The sequence below is a fragment of the Macrobrachium nipponense genome, chromosome 3, assembly GCF_015104395.2.
Source record: "Macrobrachium nipponense isolate FS-2020 chromosome 3, ASM1510439v2, whole genome shotgun sequence".
Taxonomy (NCBI): Eukaryota; Metazoa; Arthropoda; class Malacostraca; order Decapoda; family Palaemonidae; genus Macrobrachium; species Macrobrachium nipponense.
In genome coordinates this window covers 97,236,657-97,255,893 of record NC_087202.1, presented here as the reverse complement: position 1 = coordinate 97,255,893, position 19,237 = coordinate 97,236,657, and the positions used below count along the sequence as shown (strand labels likewise).

General features: G+C 33.2%; 1 protein-coding gene across 9 annotated transcripts in view; it reads left to right on the top strand.

Annotated features, from left to right (window-relative positions):
• LOC135221902 (chloride channel protein 2-like) overlaps positions 1 to 19,237 on the top strand; it is a 280,662-nt gene that overhangs the window by 251,760 nt on the left and 9,665 nt on the right. For 6 of the 9 annotated variants that reach the window (XM_064259894.1, XM_064259892.1, XM_064259893.1 and 3 more), the window contains 17 exons: positions 421 to 546; positions 1,374 to 1,458; positions 2,188 to 2,289; positions 2,549 to 2,651; positions 3,234 to 3,380; positions 3,496 to 3,649; positions 3,991 to 4,106; positions 5,050 to 5,164; positions 5,293 to 5,433; positions 5,781 to 5,898; positions 6,122 to 6,286; positions 7,264 to 7,317; positions 11,516 to 11,572; positions 12,241 to 12,349; positions 14,848 to 15,048; positions 18,290 to 18,465; positions 19,100 to 19,144. In XM_064259894.1, coding sequence (XP_064115964.1) covers positions 421 to 546; positions 1,374 to 1,458; positions 2,188 to 2,289; positions 2,549 to 2,651; positions 3,234 to 3,380; positions 3,496 to 3,649; positions 3,991 to 4,106; positions 5,050 to 5,164; positions 5,293 to 5,433; positions 5,781 to 5,898; positions 6,122 to 6,286; positions 7,264 to 7,317; positions 11,516 to 11,572; positions 12,241 to 12,349; positions 14,848 to 15,048; positions 18,290 to 18,465; positions 19,100 to 19,144 — 2,014 coding nt within the window. The remainder of the gene's footprint in view (positions 1 to 420; positions 547 to 1,373; positions 1,459 to 2,187; positions 2,290 to 2,548; positions 2,652 to 3,233; positions 3,381 to 3,495; positions 3,650 to 3,990; positions 4,107 to 5,049; positions 5,165 to 5,292; positions 5,434 to 5,780; positions 5,899 to 6,121; positions 6,287 to 7,263; positions 7,318 to 11,515; positions 11,573 to 12,240; positions 12,350 to 14,847; positions 15,049 to 18,289; positions 18,466 to 19,099; positions 19,145 to 19,237) is intronic. The other 3 variants (XM_064259890.1, XM_064259889.1, XM_064259888.1) reach the window with 2 other exon arrangements.

The window sequence follows — 19,237 nt, the reverse complement described above, 5'->3', positions numbered from 1 at the left end:
TCTCTCTCTCTCACACACATTCGTGAAGTATAAATGAAACTTGATAAAATTTTGTATGACAAAAGGAATTTGCAAAAATTCGCCCTAACTTTTTGTTCAGTGGTACAATAGCTCATATAATTTTTTTTAACATTTTTGTTTAGATATAAATTTTATAATTGATTTTTTCTTCTCATTTTGCATGTTTTTATTGTATTTCATTACATGTTTGTAAGGTTTCCTTGAAATGTGATATGAAATTATTTTTGTGCAATTGGGGGCCTGGGAATGTACTGCAATACTCTGCCGGTGTTCAAGAAATGTGTTTGTTTATATATAATGAAGGTGCCTAGATGTAAACAAAAACAACTTAGTTTATTGGATGCGTTGTTTTTTCCTTGACTCTTACCTTCAGAGTACTCTAAAATGCGTTGTTTGCAGGGGTTCTCTTCAGCATAGAGGTAACAACTGTCTACTTTGCTGTGAGAAACTACTGGCGAGGTTTCTTTGCTGCTGTGGTGGGAGCCATGTTCTACCGCCTCATGTCAGTTTGGTTTATGGGTGCAAGTAAGTAACGCCGAATCTATATAATTGACATTAGTTGTTTTGTTTATTGCAGTTGAAAAGAAGTATTGTCCTTTGTTAATGTTCTGTAGCCAGTTATGTTTCTTTATTTTTTTTCATATGTGCATATTATGGGCATATGATAAATGACCACTGGATTTGTATTACATAATTGTTGATTTTGCCCTCTTTTGAAAACCGGTATGAGATGTAGTTAGTGAGCTTGCAATGTCATGTAATTTGGTGTACAATATCTCATTCATATTGATAAGTGTATAGATACATTAGAATGAGTTTAATGCATGCAATCACTTGTTTTATTGACTTAAATTCCATGTAAAAGACAAGTTAATGTGCAGTCTTATTGTGCAGTAGAGCTTGAGTTATTCCTCATTTTATTTTATTATTTTCTTTGTTAATTATGTTAAAATTATTTTTAGTTTTATTTTGGTTTAACATTATTACCATAAATATACACGTCACACTAATGCTAAAGTTTGCGGATACTTGAAAATAGTCATCACAAACTCAGCATTGGAATGGCCTGTACTTACAAGTTATGGTTTATATCCATAATAATAGATTGCCTGTTGGTCAATTTAGAGTAAAAAATACACCAGTGTCGTTGTGTCCACTGACAGTTTATATTAGGAGCCTAAGAGTTTGACTGTGTTACAGTCAATCGATTCTCGTGCTCTGATGACTGTAGATTACAGTCAGTAGAGTAGTCTGCGCTTGGCGGATGAAAACCAACAGGCAGTCTGTATTTATGAGAAAAATATGTAGTCCTGTATAACATGTAGTCTGTATGTTGGATGTGCACTCGACAGAGACCATCTCCCCGCTGTTTAAAGTGGATCTTAACTTCGCCTACCCATATGATGTCGTTGAGCTCCTCCCCTTCTTGTGTATTGGGTATGTAATCTTCATATTTCTCATTATCATCATCATTTTGCTTTTAATCAAGCTTCCTTGTTTTGTTACTGTATCTAGTATTATCACAATGCACAATGTTGGTGTTTAGTGCAGCTCAAGTATTTTGAGGAGTGAATTTCAGGCTTTCCATTGAAGATTGTCATGTTGTCATGTGCGGATAATAATATGAAGTGTACGATTTATTGATAGACTGGGGTTACTATAAAGTCATTTACTGCAATAAACTGTTGGCAGTAACTGGGTTCCAAATTCAGTAAATGAGTATTTCAGGTTATGCCAAGTTTCAAAAATAAATCTGCCATTATGGAGGGTGATTCATTTTTATTGGAGCATACGTAAAGAATTGATTCAATTTGTGTTGGAGAGTATATGATATGAGAGGTATGAAACATTTTAGACAGCAGCTGTGTGCTTTTTTCCAAACTGGCGATTTGAAAATGATTTCATGCTTTATTGGAAACTGAGTCAGTTGCTGCTAAGCTTCAGTGACAGTTTTGTTCAATTTCTCGAATAATTTGCTTTATTATTTCACTTTATTATTAAGTTACATACTTAAACTTTAATAGTTTAGATTACTTAAACTTTAATAGTTTAGATTACTTAAACTTTAATAGCTTAGATTGATTAGAGTCTCTAGGAGTTACTGGTTTTGTATGTTAGTGTTATGACGTAACCATATTCTTATTTTTATTTTTTTGTTTTTTGCAGTATAATGTGTGGCTTTGCTGGGTCCCTTTTTGTCTATCTTCACCGGAGATATGTCATGTTTATGCGACAGAACAAAACTTTGAAGAATTTCCTGCAAAAGAAGTAGGTTGAGAATTGATGTTTATTTCTTGCGTAAATTTCTCTGCAGTCCTATTTTCCTGTACATTAAACGTTTGCATGCCAAGTGTGCGATGTCTATGAAAATGGCCATACTACTGCACTTGCCTATCAACTTCATATGTTACACCTGAAGAAGGTAATTCCATCAGTGGTCATAAATGTGTACTTACTTGGTGTTTATTGTTAAATAAGCCCATCACACCAGATAGTTATTAATTAATTTTTTGTCTTCTTTTAACAGACGTCTTCTCTACCCAACATTCGTTGCCATCATTTTTTCTATGATGACGTTCCCCATGTTTCTTGGCCAATTCATGGCTGCAACTGTACCAACCAGTGTACAGGTTAGTTGTATTTTGACAAATAATGTTTTTCTTACAATATAAAACTGAGGATACGAAATGTTCTCATGCTATATTTGTATCGCAATTTGCAGAATACTGTGCTTATGATTTACTAGGTTATTATTTCTAATAATATCCATCAGAGACCAAACACAGGGAAGGATGGACTATGACATTAAAGGTGTGAAAAATGACTGGAGTTCTTTTTAATGTATTGCTGGAAGTTTAGATAATTTGTCAGTGCACATCCTAGGTCAGGCTCCCAGATTTGAATTTTTTTTTTTTTTTTTTTTTTTTTTTTTTTTTTTACCGATGAGTTACATGCAGATTGCAGATCCATAGTGGTTGTACTTCAATTTTTTATTGGTTTTGTAAACAAAATATGTATTATTCGAATAACAGTTTTTGCTGGCTAAAAAACTTCAGTAATTTTAATTAGTTTAATTCATGTAGCCCACAAATTAGGGTTAATTACAATACGTAGTGCGTTTATGAATTAACACTTCTAGGCTTATATAAACATAGTGATAACTTTATTTTCTGTTATATACATTAATACATGTTTCAATTAATTTCTTCCAGATTATGCAATTGTTCAGTAATGTGACTTGGACACAAACTGGTGATGCCAACGTGCTGAGTAAAGAGCAAGAAAAGATTCTGAAAGACTGGATGCCAGATGTAGAGGGAAGTTTCCACCTCAGTCTCTTTGTCTTCCAAATTGTTACTGTAAGTTGGCTTATCTGTGAACTTGTTCATGTATGAAGTTGACTGCCGTAATAACTATAAAGTTTTTTTTTGTTTATTATTATTATCATATATCTCATTAGATATTCCTTTGCAGGTTATCCAAATAGCAGTATCATCAACCTTGCCTTTGCCTTCTGGTATGCTTATTCCACTGTTCAAGGTAGGAGCAGCATTTGGTCGCCAAATTGGTGAGCTTATGGTTTCTCTGTATCCAGAGGGCCTCGCTACAGGGGCTCTTATTGTACCAGGTAATGTGCTGAAAATTATTTGTATTTTTCGAAAAAGTAGTATCATAGATATTTTTAAGAATTTGTATAATACTGCACTGTAGTATATTGATGAATAGCTCTGGTGCTATAAGCATTAATTTACAAAAAAAGAAAGAAGGAAAATTAATTTTTGATAAAGGCAGACATTTGATATTAGTAGTTTAAGTGATCCGTCCAGTATTTTCAGTATTGACACATGCAAACAGATTATAAATTATCTAAAATTTGAAGATACTTTTAAGCTGCGTAAAAGAGGCAGAGAATTGTGTTAGAGAAGTGAGATATCACAGGTGGAAGAAATAATTTTCTTTTTTTTCCAGGTGCTTACGCCATGGTTGGCGCAGCCTCATTTTGTGCCGCAATCACCCACACTATTTCTATTTCTGTTATAGTTTTTGAGTTGACTGGACAAATTACTTATGTTATACCAATTATGGTAAGTTTCTGAAAATTGTTGTCAATTTTCTATTTACATACACTGGCAGATAAATGTTCTTGGTACTTGAAGATTCTGTAGATAGGTACGTACAGTTGGCTTCATGAATTTCAGTACACTCCACATGAGGCTAAGAAGACATCTGGCAACTCTGCTTATGGAACAAAATGGCTAAACATGTAAACATATGACAAAAAGTATGTTTTCCAGAAAACAAAGTATTACTATTCAAGTTACAATACTAAATATCTTTTTGAAATTATTTTTTGTCTCCTTAGCTTGTCACTATATATGTGCACCACAATTCATGATGCCAGGTGTAGGTACTACAGTTGTTTCTCAACAAAGAGGCAGACAAGAAAGAGTTAGGGAAGATGGAGACAAGAGCTGTTCAGTGGTACGAAAAGCAAATAAGATCTATCGAAGCAGTTGTCTAGAGGCTTGGGATAATCGTAATTGCAAATGCAATTCACTGATGAACAGTTTACCACGTGTTTCGTTAGCAATCTACTGGTTGTAACATTTGAATTTTTTTCATTTTCAAGTTAATAACTTCGGGACATAACTTTTTTTTTTATTTACATTCAACAAATGACTTAGAATATTAAGAGTTGCATTCATAGCTTTACTTGGACTTTTTGGCTAAATGCAACTGTATAAAGTATAGACCTTTATTTACAAAAGGTACGTAAGGACTTTACCACAGTGAACATGAGAAATCTGTAATGGCCGTATATTATGTCTAGTTGATGATTTTGATGTCTCCTTTTATTTTATTCGATGAGAGTAATAAGAATTAAGTCTCATTATGCATAAGAGTTTTTGTGATTGAACTTTAAAGAAATCAAGTGTGATTTGAATTTGTTGAAAGCATAGTGACTCACTAGCTCGGAAGCTGTTAATGTAACAGCAATGTTTTTGAATTTGCATTATTCCTTTTCAGATTGGTGTATTGATATCCAACTGTATTTCATCCCTTCTTCAACCATCGATATACGACAGCATGATTCGTATAAAGAAACTGCCATACCTTCCAGATATCATTGCTACCACATCAGGTAATGTTATTGATCCATTAAAGCTAGAATAACTTGGTTTTCTTATTGGTTTTTGTTGAATGTTTTAAGATTTCTTCGTTCTAATTCAATTTATCCTTTTTTATGACTGATATTTCTTTTTTTTACAGCTGATGTATACAATATCTATGTTGAGGACATTATGGTGAGAGACGTTCAATACATTTGGTATGGTATCACTTATGTGGAACTGAAGAAAGTATTAAAAGAAAATCGCAAACTGAAGTACCTTCCACTGGTAGATAAGCCAGGTAAGTTTTCTTAGGTTTCTTGACTTTTGTGCTAAAAACAATGCTCAGAATGGTTTTCTTTAAAATGTGTGACGCATTGCGTTGTATAGTTGTAGTACTTGAATTGAATGCAGTAAAAGATATGCTTTGAGACTACTATGGAAAGAGAACTGGTAGAAATAGTAAATGGATATACTGTAGTATATTAATAAGGGAATTTTATCTTTTTCATTGTTCAAAGAACAGAAGGTAATTAAGGTATACAGCACATGGTAGTCACTGGGAAAATGTTTGTCATGCAAGCATCAATTGCCTAAAATCAGGAATACACTTCATTCTAGGATACTAAAATGTAGATTTTCTTTCAGACTCGATGATTCTGCTTGGTTCCATCCAGAGGATTGAATTAGTAAGAGTTTTAGTTCAACAGATCTCTTCAGAGAAACGGCACAAAGAAGCTACTCGTAGACATTTGGAGGCCCTAAGGTAGGAAACCACAGATTGTTCAAGAGCTTTAGAGTTTTAGTAGGAGTCAAACTTAGTTTTATGACATTTTAGTGAAAAAGGCTTTTTTGGGTAATAAAAAAAGTAGTGGTTTACAATATTTACTGTTTTACCCTTTTGCAAGTGGAGGTGAATTTTACTTATTTTGATATATTTCATTTTGCAGTATCATATTTTTTTCATCTTAAATGAAATTTAATTCCAGAAAAAGATGGGAAGAAGAAGATGCTGGCGATTTCAAACAAAGTCGCATCCGTTATGAAGATGAAGTGAATGATGATTCTGGAGATTCATCTTCAACCCCTGGCTTGATTCACAGATTTTCAAGATCACTCAGCAGGTCCTTCTCCAGGTCCCGATCTGCTTCTAGGTATTGTACTGCATTTTTTGTCCTTGTTTATACACTTAACCATGTAATTCACATAGCATACAATATTAAAATGCACCATCTGTATATCAACACTGCAGTTTAAACTGGTATTGACAGTAGTTTACAGGTACTTGTACAAATGTATAGCACTAAAGAAAATTGTTGTTCATACTTTACACGAAATCTTTGTATATGGCACTTTAGCTAGATTCAGCCTAAATTGAATAGTAGAACTAGCTACATATAGGGAATACCTAGGTAGCTCCACATGGGGTATTATCTTGTAAATTGAATTTTATTATATAGGTACCTACCTACTAGTATTTTGGTTGCTTATGAAGAATTTACGATTAATTGTGTTGGTCGACTGCAATTAACCTCAGAACTGATATGTTATTGTACACTCGCCATCTCGAATGCTATCGCACATGCACAGTGTTGTTGGTAGGGGAGCTTCTGGTAAAAATTCGAGTTAACTTCGCGGACGCACTGCTCCCTCTTAGGTAATACAGCCTAGGCTATTAGGTTAGGATAGTATATAGAGTTCCGTTTATAATAGGTTTCCTTAGCCAAGCCCTTCTTGAACGTATGGCTCCCATATGCCGTGTGTATGCTATACAGGGTGGCATTCATAATACCGATAATACACAACATCACCTCCTTCATCAGCAACACTAAAAGTGTTGGAAGAATCAATTTCCATGGTAATAAACTGTGTGGAGCTGTTCAATAGTTTTACCATATTCCATTCATGGGGCTATTTTATTTAATGAATAGGTATTTGCCTACTGGCAGTTAAAGAAATATTTTTCTATGTAGCCCTATAGCATATACATTTTTTTTTTACGAATATATATATATATATATATTATATATATATATATAAATATATATATATAATATACACACAAACACTCCCTTTTCCTTTATATAGGACAAAATTTGTGTTAACAACTTCTTTGCTTTTTGTTATACAGATCACGATCCCGATCTCGTTCTGTTTCACGAAGTCGTCAAGGAACCCCTTCAAGGTAAGAACATATAAACAGTTTTTACCATACATTAAGGTAATTGTAATGTGCTGCAGTGTTTAGAAGGTTACTAGTATGCTGTGATGTAAATGACACTAGCACAGGGTATTTAAGTCTTACTAATCACATGTGTTATGTTAGTTTGATATTAACCCAATTGAAATTACAGATATGATATTTGATGCATCTGAACTAGACCATGCTGCTACAATGAGAAAAAAGTCCTAATTTACGATAAAGCATATTTATGAGAATATACATACTACGTACTTGTATTCACCAAAGGTATCATAGTAATATTTCTAAATTATATGTTAAATATTGAAGAACATCATAACCTGAAGGTTTTGGCAGGTAGATGAGTCCAGAAAGAGTATAGCAATAACTTGTTGCTCAACTGCTGTAAACATTTTGTTGAAAGAAAGTTTAGTTATAAGAATTAAAAGAAGAAACATTTCAGGGGTTTAGGCTGTGGTATTAATTGATCTTTCCCAATATTTGACATGATGCCGTATTCACACGTGTAAGTGACCAAAAAATCATACTGTATATTGTCTGGTAGCTGTGTGGTAAACTACCTTGTTGCTTGTTGATTGAATAATGATATTGAATGCACAACAGGAAACAAGTGAACTAATATTTCCACATCCATTACCTATCTTGCCAAGTGCTGCTATACTTCAGTAATCTGACATTAGTTCCTGCTGAAAAAAAAAAAAAAAAAAAAAAAAAAATTTCTCCTGTTCCAATATTAACAAAACACATGAAGCAGTATCAACAGGAAGGTTGAGCTTCTGCCAAAAAGGAATATTGATCAAATAGTACATCCTTTGGACGAGCCTTTCTCTCCTCAAAAGTGTTTTTAGTGCTTCATAGCAACATTACTGTGCAAGAACTAGCTTATTTAGTCCTGTGGTTGATGTTTGGTTTAGTAGAATTTAGAAAAAATGTCAACTGGAAATTTACAATGTTTTGTATTCTTGAACTTGGAATTTATGATATCTGAAGTCTAATATATCTTGATGTATACAGTATTAGAAGCTCTTCTTCCTATCAACAGACTAGATTTGTGCAATTATTCAAACTAATCTATGAATAAGAATTTCATTCATATGTTCACTGAAAACAATTCTTCATTTAAACTTGTAAAAGCAAGTACCACAGAGGTCATGATCAGCAGATCCACCACAGCATCTCTGATCAACAAACTGACACTGTTTCATCTATACATGAAAGCCCAGAAACTATTGAAATGACCTTAGTTCACTCATGTTTGATAACTACCAAGAGAGCTATGACTTTTAGCTCAGTGGTCTGGTTATAGTATTTTTTATAACTACATATAACTACATAAACATGGAGGAATCCTCTAATCTTCTATAGTTAATTAGGCTTCGACTATTGTTGTAATGTGCACTTTTATCTGAACCTGGAGGCTTTTTACAATTAAGCTCAGCATCTTGTTGAAAGGATACAGTAGTTTTAGTTCATTTCACTTTCCTTTAACATTAGCGTTATTGATTTTTGGTCATGAACAGTACTGTTGTATCTTTACTTATCTTTTAATTCCTCTACCAGGAATTTTTTGTTATCTTATGATGCAGTTGCTTTTAGATCTAAAAATTACATTTTTTTTTTTTGTACATTATATTAATCTACTATCTCTTAATAGTATCACTTGTAAATATACTATATGAAATGCGCATTACTATATGTAATTGACTTGAAGAACAGGTGAATTCTGGTCTGTCATGTAAGTTCTATAGGTCCTCCTGCTAACAGTACTGATAATCTGTCAGCTAATCAGATGTGCATCACTGCATTCTTATGGTGGGACCGTGAGGCTGATATCTTGTATTTATTGAATTAACGTTACAGTATATGTTTGGTTAGTGGTGGTAACTTACAGATGTTTCAGAATCCAGATCCTTAGCCTTCAAAAGCCAACTGATACTGTTTTATGACACATACGTTGTTCGTCTCAAACTTACATTTTAAGATCTGGGAAAATTTGTATTTGAAGTTTTTCAGTATTCTGTTTCTTTGATATTTAATGTTGCATCATTACTATTTTCATATGTATAAAATAGTGTTTTTTTTCTTTTTGATGTTTACTTTATTGCTTCAGTTTATTTTTCATGTGTGTTTAGATACAAAAGCACATGGACAATCAAATAGCTTAAGGGAGCACTGCACACCACCTACCACAGATCAGTATAGTGCTGTATATGCAAAAATTTTATATGAATTTGCACTTAGATTTTTTACTTTTGAATAAATAGAAATAGTACTGAAGTTGGAAAGCAGGAACTGCTTCCTTTTATGAGAAAGTGGAGAAGTTACACATGAGAAACTATTTAGGGAAAGTATGTTACATGTATACTCTGTTTAGGGAACAGCTTTTTTTTTTGAAGTAATTTTATACAGTTTTGTGCTAATGTACTCTTACTTTATGTAGATTGTCTATCAAATGGATGTTTTGCAAGATATGAGTTGAAGACACGCTCAATTTCTATGGTGGCAGAGCTCTTAAATTCTCAGGAACTCGATTGTACATTTTCATATGGTACAGAGCATACCTCTACAAAATTGTACCAATGGTATCTTTATACAAATATATATTTGCTTGTAGTTGACAATAAGTAGACCTTACTTTTTCTGTGTAGATCTTTTTAGTGTGCTTGTGTTTGAGCGGAAACAAATGCTTAAAAATTTTTTGTGTGAATAAGAAGTGGGAATTAATTTGATTACATTTTACTGGATAGCTATCCCAGCTTTAAAGGTGTTATGATTACAGTACTTTAAGCACTAAGAATTGTTGGTAATTTCTAGAGTACTTTTTATTTTTTATTTTTTTAGGTTTTAGAGTTGGACATTTATACATACAGTAAAATTTTGATGGAATTATGTGAATATTTAGCTTAAGCATTGATGTGATATATTTACTTAACATTAAGATAGCATACAAGATGGAGTTTATTTTGTTAAAGATTATATGTTTTTATGGTAATGTATGTCAATTTTCAGAACTAAAAATTTTTCCTTATTTATTCATTTGACTATTATGTGATAACGTAACTTTAAATCACAAGTACATAATTTTTGTAAGAATATAGAGCCATGACTTTTTAAAGCTGTTAGTTTTGCTGAACTCTTCATAATATGTCACACTGTAATTTTGAACAGAAGATTTCAAATATTAAATGTAAGGTATTTTGTAGGTGTTTATTGATGGTGACCCCTAGTTTTCATCCACTACCAGTATCATAGTAGCATGCTTTTTCAACTCAAGGTTGGAGTAGAGGTTTCATCTCTTAACTTTTTTTTTTTTTTTAGTGAACTCAGATTAGCTTCCCCATTATCTTGTATAATTTTCCCAAAAAGATAATGGATGGTTAATAAAATATTCCATCGTAAGATATCGGGATAGTAATGGGGTTTTTTCCTGAGGTAAACATCTATTTGGTTGATGATGCTGGTATAATATATGAAATTCACTTTTGCCTTAATTCAAGGGTACAGTACAGTACGTATAGTTCACTGTTTTCTGTTTTTAGAAATATAATAAGTACTGGATAGGAATGCTTTCTGTTGAAATTGATTAGTTTTACATTTTTTATAGCAAGATGATTCTTACCTTTTGTGTTTGTGTATAACATCCTTTGAATATATGAACTAGTTTAAGAGATTTACAACTTTATGAAATGTGGAAACATTTTGTGAAATTTAGGGTTGATAGTATGGTTTTTTCTGTTGAGGAGACTGATGAAATTATAGTATTCAGTATTGTCATCTTTTTACTGTTGTTTATGTAATCTTGACCTTGATGAAGAAATCTGAAATGTACTTTACTTAAATACTGTGAAGACTACATGTTTTTGGAGATTTTTTCACATCTAGGTGCCTTATTTTTGAATGGAGTCATTGTCTGGAGTGAAACACAACTGTACAATATTACTTCAGATGTGAAATGCATAAGAGATCTGAATGAATCTTAATGAAGTAAATATTTATTTAAATTTCTCTTCTCTAACTGCAAATTTTGTTTTTGTTGTAGTTTATAGCAGTGCTAATCGCAGTGTTATTTTTTTATCCTTATTTTTTTCTATTGAGTTACCACTTTTATTAGATGCTCTCCTGAAACAGGACTTAGGCACTTGTTCTATAAGTTACTTTTGTTTTTGTTTTGCCTCTGCAGTGACAGCGAAGATTCTTCTACCTCACCACCAGGATCACCTGCATCCACACGCTCTAAGTAATTACAGCTAAATGACTGTTGATGATCAATTTCCTAAATCAGATAAGAACTAGCTCTAGTTATCTTTGACTTAAATATTATTTGGATGGAAGCGTATTTGATGTTGTTTTTCTTTCTTCTGAGATTGGAATTGTTCATCATCTTGCATTTTGTTTGCTGCATGTGGTTTCTTCTTGGCCTGTAACTTTGCCTTTTTCTACATTACTCTTGGTGTTGGTGTTTATATTAACTAATTGCAGATTAGTTTATTACTGTCATGTAACTACTGCCATGTGATGTGATTCTGTTTATAAATTTCTTGAATTTTTTTTATCAATAAACTGCCACATTTCTTTGGTTACTGTGTGTTTCTTAACTCATTCTTTGGTGATTGTTTCTTTTCTGTGTTATGCTTCTAATATGACTATAGTAAACAGTAATTTGCTTAATGTAAATGCTCAGAAATTCTTAGGTCTGGTGTGATTATGTTTTATTTAAATTTTAATTTATTCTTTGAATCATATATTTTTGTTCAAAACTATATTTTGCATTTTTTTTTATATAACTGCATTCTAATTTGATGTTGATATATGACCCGCATTTAGTATACTATATTACCATGGAGTTATAGTGGTTATTAAGTGTAACGGCAGAGATAGTACTTAATCATGTTGGTGGTATTACAGACGAGATTCACTTACTCCGCCCAGTTCTCCCGGTGCAAATCGTCTGAAGGAACTTTTCCCATCCAAATCTCCCCTGGCACGTAAACCATCCAGATTCTCAATTACCAAGGTAAGTTGTCAAGGAATAAAGTGATTGTAGGTGTCTTACAGGTAATCAATTCACTTGTTTGTGAGTTATTCAAGTTTTATTTTATTAATAACTTACTACTTTGTTAATGCTCTTGAATACCCATTTAGTTATAAAAAGAAAAGCAGTACAGTGAGAATGGGCCATCTCCCAGTCTCAAATCTCACCTGCTCCTTAATCTGGTAGACACTGGATATGTTTTGCAGTGCTCTTCAACAGACCTTAAGTTTATCCTCATTCGATGATGATCATTCATCATTGTTAGTGTTGAGTTTTTTCTTAAAGACTCAAAAAATTATGTTGGTAAGCATGAAGTTTACTTTTACTATTAAGTTAAAAGGTTTGTGTTTGTTGGGTGTTGGTTGGTGCGTACTAACTGCTTCAATTTCAGCTGTTTTCCAGAAGTAACAACATAATTTATTACTCTTGCAATGTTACAATTATTTTCAATTGTGGGTTTAATTTGGCCAGAGATAGTACATAGATTATTGTTGGCTGAACAAAGTCTTTTAATCCAGTCTTAATAAACTTTATGGCAGTTTGTTGCTTGCTGCTGCTGTTACTTCATCAAAAAAAAGGTTAATTTACTTAAGTACATACCTCGTACAGTACCAGATTTCCTCTGTATTTCCATACATATATAGTTTTTTTTTTTTTTACTTTTTACTGCTGATGAGGTGTAGGTCTTGGCAACAGAATGTCATGGTCTCCATTGAAAATGACTTGCATACTTGTATTCTCATAGAGTTGTTATTCTTCCTTGCAGTTCAAGCACTGTGTTTGATGAAATTGTATTGAAACAGACTAAAATTTTAAAACAAAACAAGATTTTCCATATCAACCCATCAGTCACATATGCAAACAAAATGCCCACATCCCAGCCTACAGTCCTTAATGTTTTATTTCCATACTACACAAACTATTGGAAAATGGTATATACTGTTGATGGGGCTATAGTATGTACGTGTGAATGGTCACTCTTCATGTCTTCGGTCTGTTTGTATGTGTATGTGTGTCACATAAGAGACTGCAAATTTGGGGACTATGTATAGGACTGTTGGGTTATTCAGTTCAAATTGTTTAAGAGGGCTGAATACTGGTGGAACATTCATTAATATAGGAATAACTGAGTTAGAGCAGGTTTCCATTAAGTTTTTGTTATATAAATGTAGTACAGTATATGTATACAATAGTATTTTAATTTATTCTCCTTCAAGCATAATTTTGTTTGGTAGCTAAGTTCTTTATATTGCCAGTTAATCTTACTACGGGTTATATTAATATTTATAAAAACCAGAAAATTGTGATAATATCATCTGGAAGGTTTTAGACTACAACATTATGTATAAGGGTATGAGCTACTGAATTTTACCATTGAAATCTATGCTGATGTTGGTTCTGAAAAATTAACCATTTTTTAGTGGGTCCCTTAGTGTATTACTACAGTGAAAAGATTTTACCTTAAATCTAGACACTTTCTTTTTTCCCTTCAAGAGGAAATTCCAGATAGGGAGCCGTTTTCTACATAAGGTAATGTTGGTTATGTAAACCTTTCCATTTATTAAGAGAAGTTGGTTAGCATTGATTTTTTAACCTGAAGATGGTTTTGTCAAATCTTATTTCACAACACTAATATTTCACTATATTTATGTAATGCATCCTTAAAGGAACTGACAATCGCATGCGCACACACACACACACACACACACACACACACACACACACACACACACACACACACAATCTTTTTCCCAGAATTGACGATAGAGCAATAGCAAAAGCCTAGTCATTTTCACAAATGAAATGTTTTAGTGATTTCATATTTCCCTATTGATTTACATAATTTCTTCCTTAATCAATTTTGTGTTCATGACATTTTCCTAAGAAGCAACTCACTCCCTGACAAATTGTAGGGAACTGGAAATGCCCGCCATAGATTTTCTCTCTGAAATACATGTACATATCACAGATTTATTGATGATGTGTGTGCTTTCCCACTACAAATGCAGTAATCTGTTAAGGTGTTAGCTCAGTATTTAATAATCACTCATATTTTGTTCTTATCACTCAAGTTAATTCTATTACAGTACATATTAGATATGTCAACACCTCATTATTTTATAAGTTATGCAGCTTTTGAACAACTGATGGACTGTAGTTAATGGAAGAATAAATTGAAGAAAATTGGAATGTTGTACATATTCAGCGTAAATGTATAATCACCTTTAAGAAAAAAACTTATACAGTGGAACACTGCACTCACAGAATATCCTCGAAAGAGGATGTATGCGGTCTATGTAATATCACTGTTTGTCCTAATTCTACACATTGCTCGGACATACAATTAAAGAATGTAACACAGCCTATATGTTCAAGGAGTTTACATTTCTATACTGGAGATGTCTTACCCATAAATGAAACTAATGAAATATTGTATTTTAAGGATTTTCTTCGTTTGTATAATTAGTAAAAAATTTCAGGTTGAAAATGGAGGCTCCAAAACAGAAGAAGACAGTGAAGGCAAGAGTACCACTCCTGAGAAGGGCAAGAAGGGAGGGAAATCACGAAAGAAACACACCTCTGGGAAAGAAAAGGATCCAGTTAAAGATCTGAGAAGAAGGGCTACTTTGAAGAGATCAAATTCTCTGGATTCTTCTGGTTTCAGAATAGTTGGTCAAGAGGTAAGGATTTGCAAAGAATGAAAGACTTTCTCAATGATATACCTATTGTTTGAAAGAGATTTTTGTCTGAAACTCCAATTGTTTATATTGGAATAAAATTACGTACTAGATTTATATTTCCAGTGCTTAGTAAATTCATTAGGTTATATATGTACGAGGGTAAGTCAATAAGTATCCGCACTCCAATTTTTTTATCTAATACAACAGCAATACAAAGTTTACAATGACATAATTTTTTAACATAGTCACCCTACTTTTCAATGCACTTGGTCCATCGTTGCACTAGCTTTTCGATACCCTCAGAAAAAACGTTTTCTGTTGAGCATTGAGCCACATATGCATCACTTCTTTCACCTGCTGATCGGTGGGGAAACGACGGCCTCTTAAAGCATCTTTAAGTGGACCAAACAGATGGTAATCAGACAGAGCGAGATCAGGACTGTATGCAGGATGTTCCAACACCTCAAAATGAAGTTCTTGAAGAGCGTTAATGGTGTGGGCGGCGGTATGTGGACAGGGGTTGTCATGCAACAAAAGAACTTTTGTCGGAAGGCGTTCTTTTGTTGCATGACAACGCCCATCCACATACCGCCGCCCACACCATTAACACTCTTCAAGAACTTCATTTCGAGGTGTTGGAACATCCTACATACAGTCCTGATCTCGCCCTGTCTGATTACCATCTGTTTGGTCCACTTAAAGATGCTTTAAGAGGACTGTCGTTTCGTCACCGATCAGCAGGTGAAGGAAGTGGTGCATATGTGGCTCAATGCTCAACAGAAAACTTTTTTTTCTGAGGGTATCGAAAAGCTAGTGCAACGATGGACCAAGTGCATTGAAAAGCAGGGTGACTATGTTGAAAAATGATGTCATTGTAAACTTTGTATTGCTGTTGTATCAAATAAAAAAATTGGAGTGCAGATACTTATTGACTTACCCTTGTACATTTATAATTTGAAAGTGGCTGGTATATACATACATGTACTATAGGGAATGGTCTACGTATTGGCTAACTGAAATTGCTTTTATGACCCACGGTAATCACTGAGTTGCCATCTGTGACCTTGCTTAACCCTTTAGATTTTGATGGCATGGTATAAATTTCCTCCTTTGGGATTAAGATGATGTCAAATGATATACTTCTGTAAAAAGTAAAAAATTGAACATACCTCGTATTTAGAGGGCTGGGACTCTTATTCTGACTATTCCACCATAAAATACTAACATTTAGAAAAAAAGGACAGAAAATGAACGTTGTTGGCATAAAATGTGTATTTTCGCTGAATTTTCGATATAATTATTTTTTCGCACTGTCGAGCGCTCCCAGATACCTCTGATATCTGGGGACACAGTGCTCAAAACTAAGCGGATATGAAAGAGTTAATTGGGACAAAATGCATCCACACAAACTTAGGGGTTTTAAAATGTCTGAATATCCAGAACCTTGACTACTACATAACCATTTCTCTCAAACTGTTGAACCTGTATTCTTGTGTATTCGTGAGTCCTATGATCAGAATGAATTTAGAGCTGACCACACACAGTGGTAATTTTATTGTCACCATTATCATTGTCTTCTTTTGTTACATAACTATGTACGTACTACTAATCTTCAGCAATTTTTGTGTCAGTCTGTCTCATCGGGGTTGCTATTTAAATAGAAAATTTGTCAGACTTAATATTGGAGCATAGATCAATGAGCTTCGACAAAGCAGAACTGGTAGAGTGCTCTGGGGTGTTTGTGTATGTGTTGATGATATCCGAAGATTATAAAATGTTTTAATATTTGATTTTCAGTAAAATTTGTTGAGTTATCTGTTTTCTTTTTTCTGTATCCATGTGCTGAGTACAGGACCTTAATTTTTTTAAAACGTAAAACAAAGACTGCTGTTGAAGTTTGCGTTAGTACCTGTACATACTTAGCTTGTCATGATGTAGGTTGTTCCATAGCTTCAAAACCTCAGAGTTAACTATGTACTAATGTAGTGTTGTGTTTGGTAGCACTGTTAAATAGTGTAGGCTATCTGCATTTCATTATGTAGTTTATGCTATGTAATGAATGTGCTATATTTTGCTAGGCTATATGGCTGAACTTGCAATAGTCCCAGGGTATGTCTCTTGGAGCTTGCCAAAACTACCCTTGTTATTTTAGTTCATAATATCAGAATTTTTTCTTTGGAACAATAAATCATTTGGATTTGTGAAAACATGATAGAAGGCTTAAATGTGAACAGTAGACGATGACAAATATCTTTTACCACTTTTATTAAATATGGTTTATAGTACTGTATAAGAATAAAGTAAAACAGTGCTTCCAATAATTATTAGATAATGATGACTAGTCTAGAGAAGTTCAGGTCAAAATTTTGACCTTTATTTATATCTGTGAGAAAACTGATTTCTGATGCAGAAGTCTTGTGTCTTCTCTTCCACTAACCATTATTGCAGAGTATGCTGTATCAGTTGTTAATGTAGGCATACCTTTAAAAGAATATTCTTTCCCTGCAGTGCAGTGTAAATACAGTATTTATGATATTACAAAAGGTATTGAAAATATATTTATAAATGGTTAAATGTAAAATGTAACTGTTCCTGCAGAATACAAACTAGAGCCTTTTATGTAGAAATATTCTTCAGTGCATGGTGGACTCCCTCTGACTGCTAAGTTGAACATCTGTTTTGTTTTGAGTTTTTTTTTTTTTTTTTTTTTTTTTTTTTTTTTTTTTTTTTTTTTTTTTTTTTTTTTTTTTTTTTTCAAGAAAGTGTCTTCCAGAGGTATGTCATAACTGACTTAGAGCATGACAACTCTGGATAAGATTAAACTACTACTGTAAGTTGTTAGAGATGACATCCCACCAAAGGAGTAAGTCTCTTGTGCAGAAGATGATGGTTTGTATTTCCACATGAAATACAAGTTCGTGCTCTTCCCAAGTATGCAAACCAGAACCTGTATAACATACTCCCACCTCAACCACCCTGCTTTGTTCTTGTGGCTATATGAAAAAGTGACTTATGACATGTTGAGTGAGAGGTATTACCTTACTCACCCCCATAATCACCAGTTAACATCCTCATTGCCAGGTTCAACAACAGTGTTTATACCTAGAAAAAACACAAGTTAATGTTATCTTTTGAAGTAACCATATAATTTTGTGTACTGTATTAGTACGATAATGATTGTCATTTTTTTCTTTCCAAGAATTATTTCAACTGTGTATTTTAAATATTTTTTCACTTCTAGGGTAATTCTACTACTGATGGAAAAGAAGAGAAAGATTCAAAGGCCCCTGAATCAGTCACATCTCCAAAGAAAGGCATTTTGAAAAGAAGAAATTCGTTTAGTTTAGGATCTACAACAACTCCTGTAGCATCTCCTCCAGAAACCCCCTATCAAACAATCACCGTTGGTGACACAAAGTAAGTGGCAATTTATTTAGTTTTGTATGGATTTTCATTAGTTTATTAAAGTATATTAAAGGTAAAACAGTACATAATGTATCTCTAAAGTCTGGGTGATTTACCCTGCAATTTTGTAGGGTTTCTTCTGAGTACATACAATATATGGTTGCCACATATATAAATTTAATTTGTACTTATGCTGCATTCTACAAAGATTTGATGCCAAGCCTTTGGGAAAATGGATTGTCATGATTTCCACTTGAGGTGTAATACCATCGAGTTAAAAAATGAGGAGGAATTTTGGCATCAACATGCGTTATTTTATCATTTATTCAGTATTTAGTTTTCAAACACCGAAGCTATGGAAATCATCAGAAAGGATTACCTTGAATATTGTCTGTTCTTATATTAATGAGATTGGACGAGATTTGTGTGATAGAACTGATCTATGATTTCGTGTTGGCAGTTATAATATATTCATAGGCTCTATGGAGACATTACTTCAAGACTTTAGAAAAATCTGTAATGAGTTATGTTCCTCTCATAAACTACTTATTGCACATTTATAGTACACTGACCTTAATGGAAGTCCACAGTATTTTTTTAATGGTACTGTAATGTGTGTTATTCTTTGCTTTTATTGCTTACTAAGAGATGAAACAAGTACAGGAGATGAGAGACCAACTTGTGATATTAGGTAAGCTCATACCATTTTGAATTTATTTGGCATCATATAACATTGGTTAATAACAGATAACTTATATACTTGCTGTAAAAAATTGTACTGTTT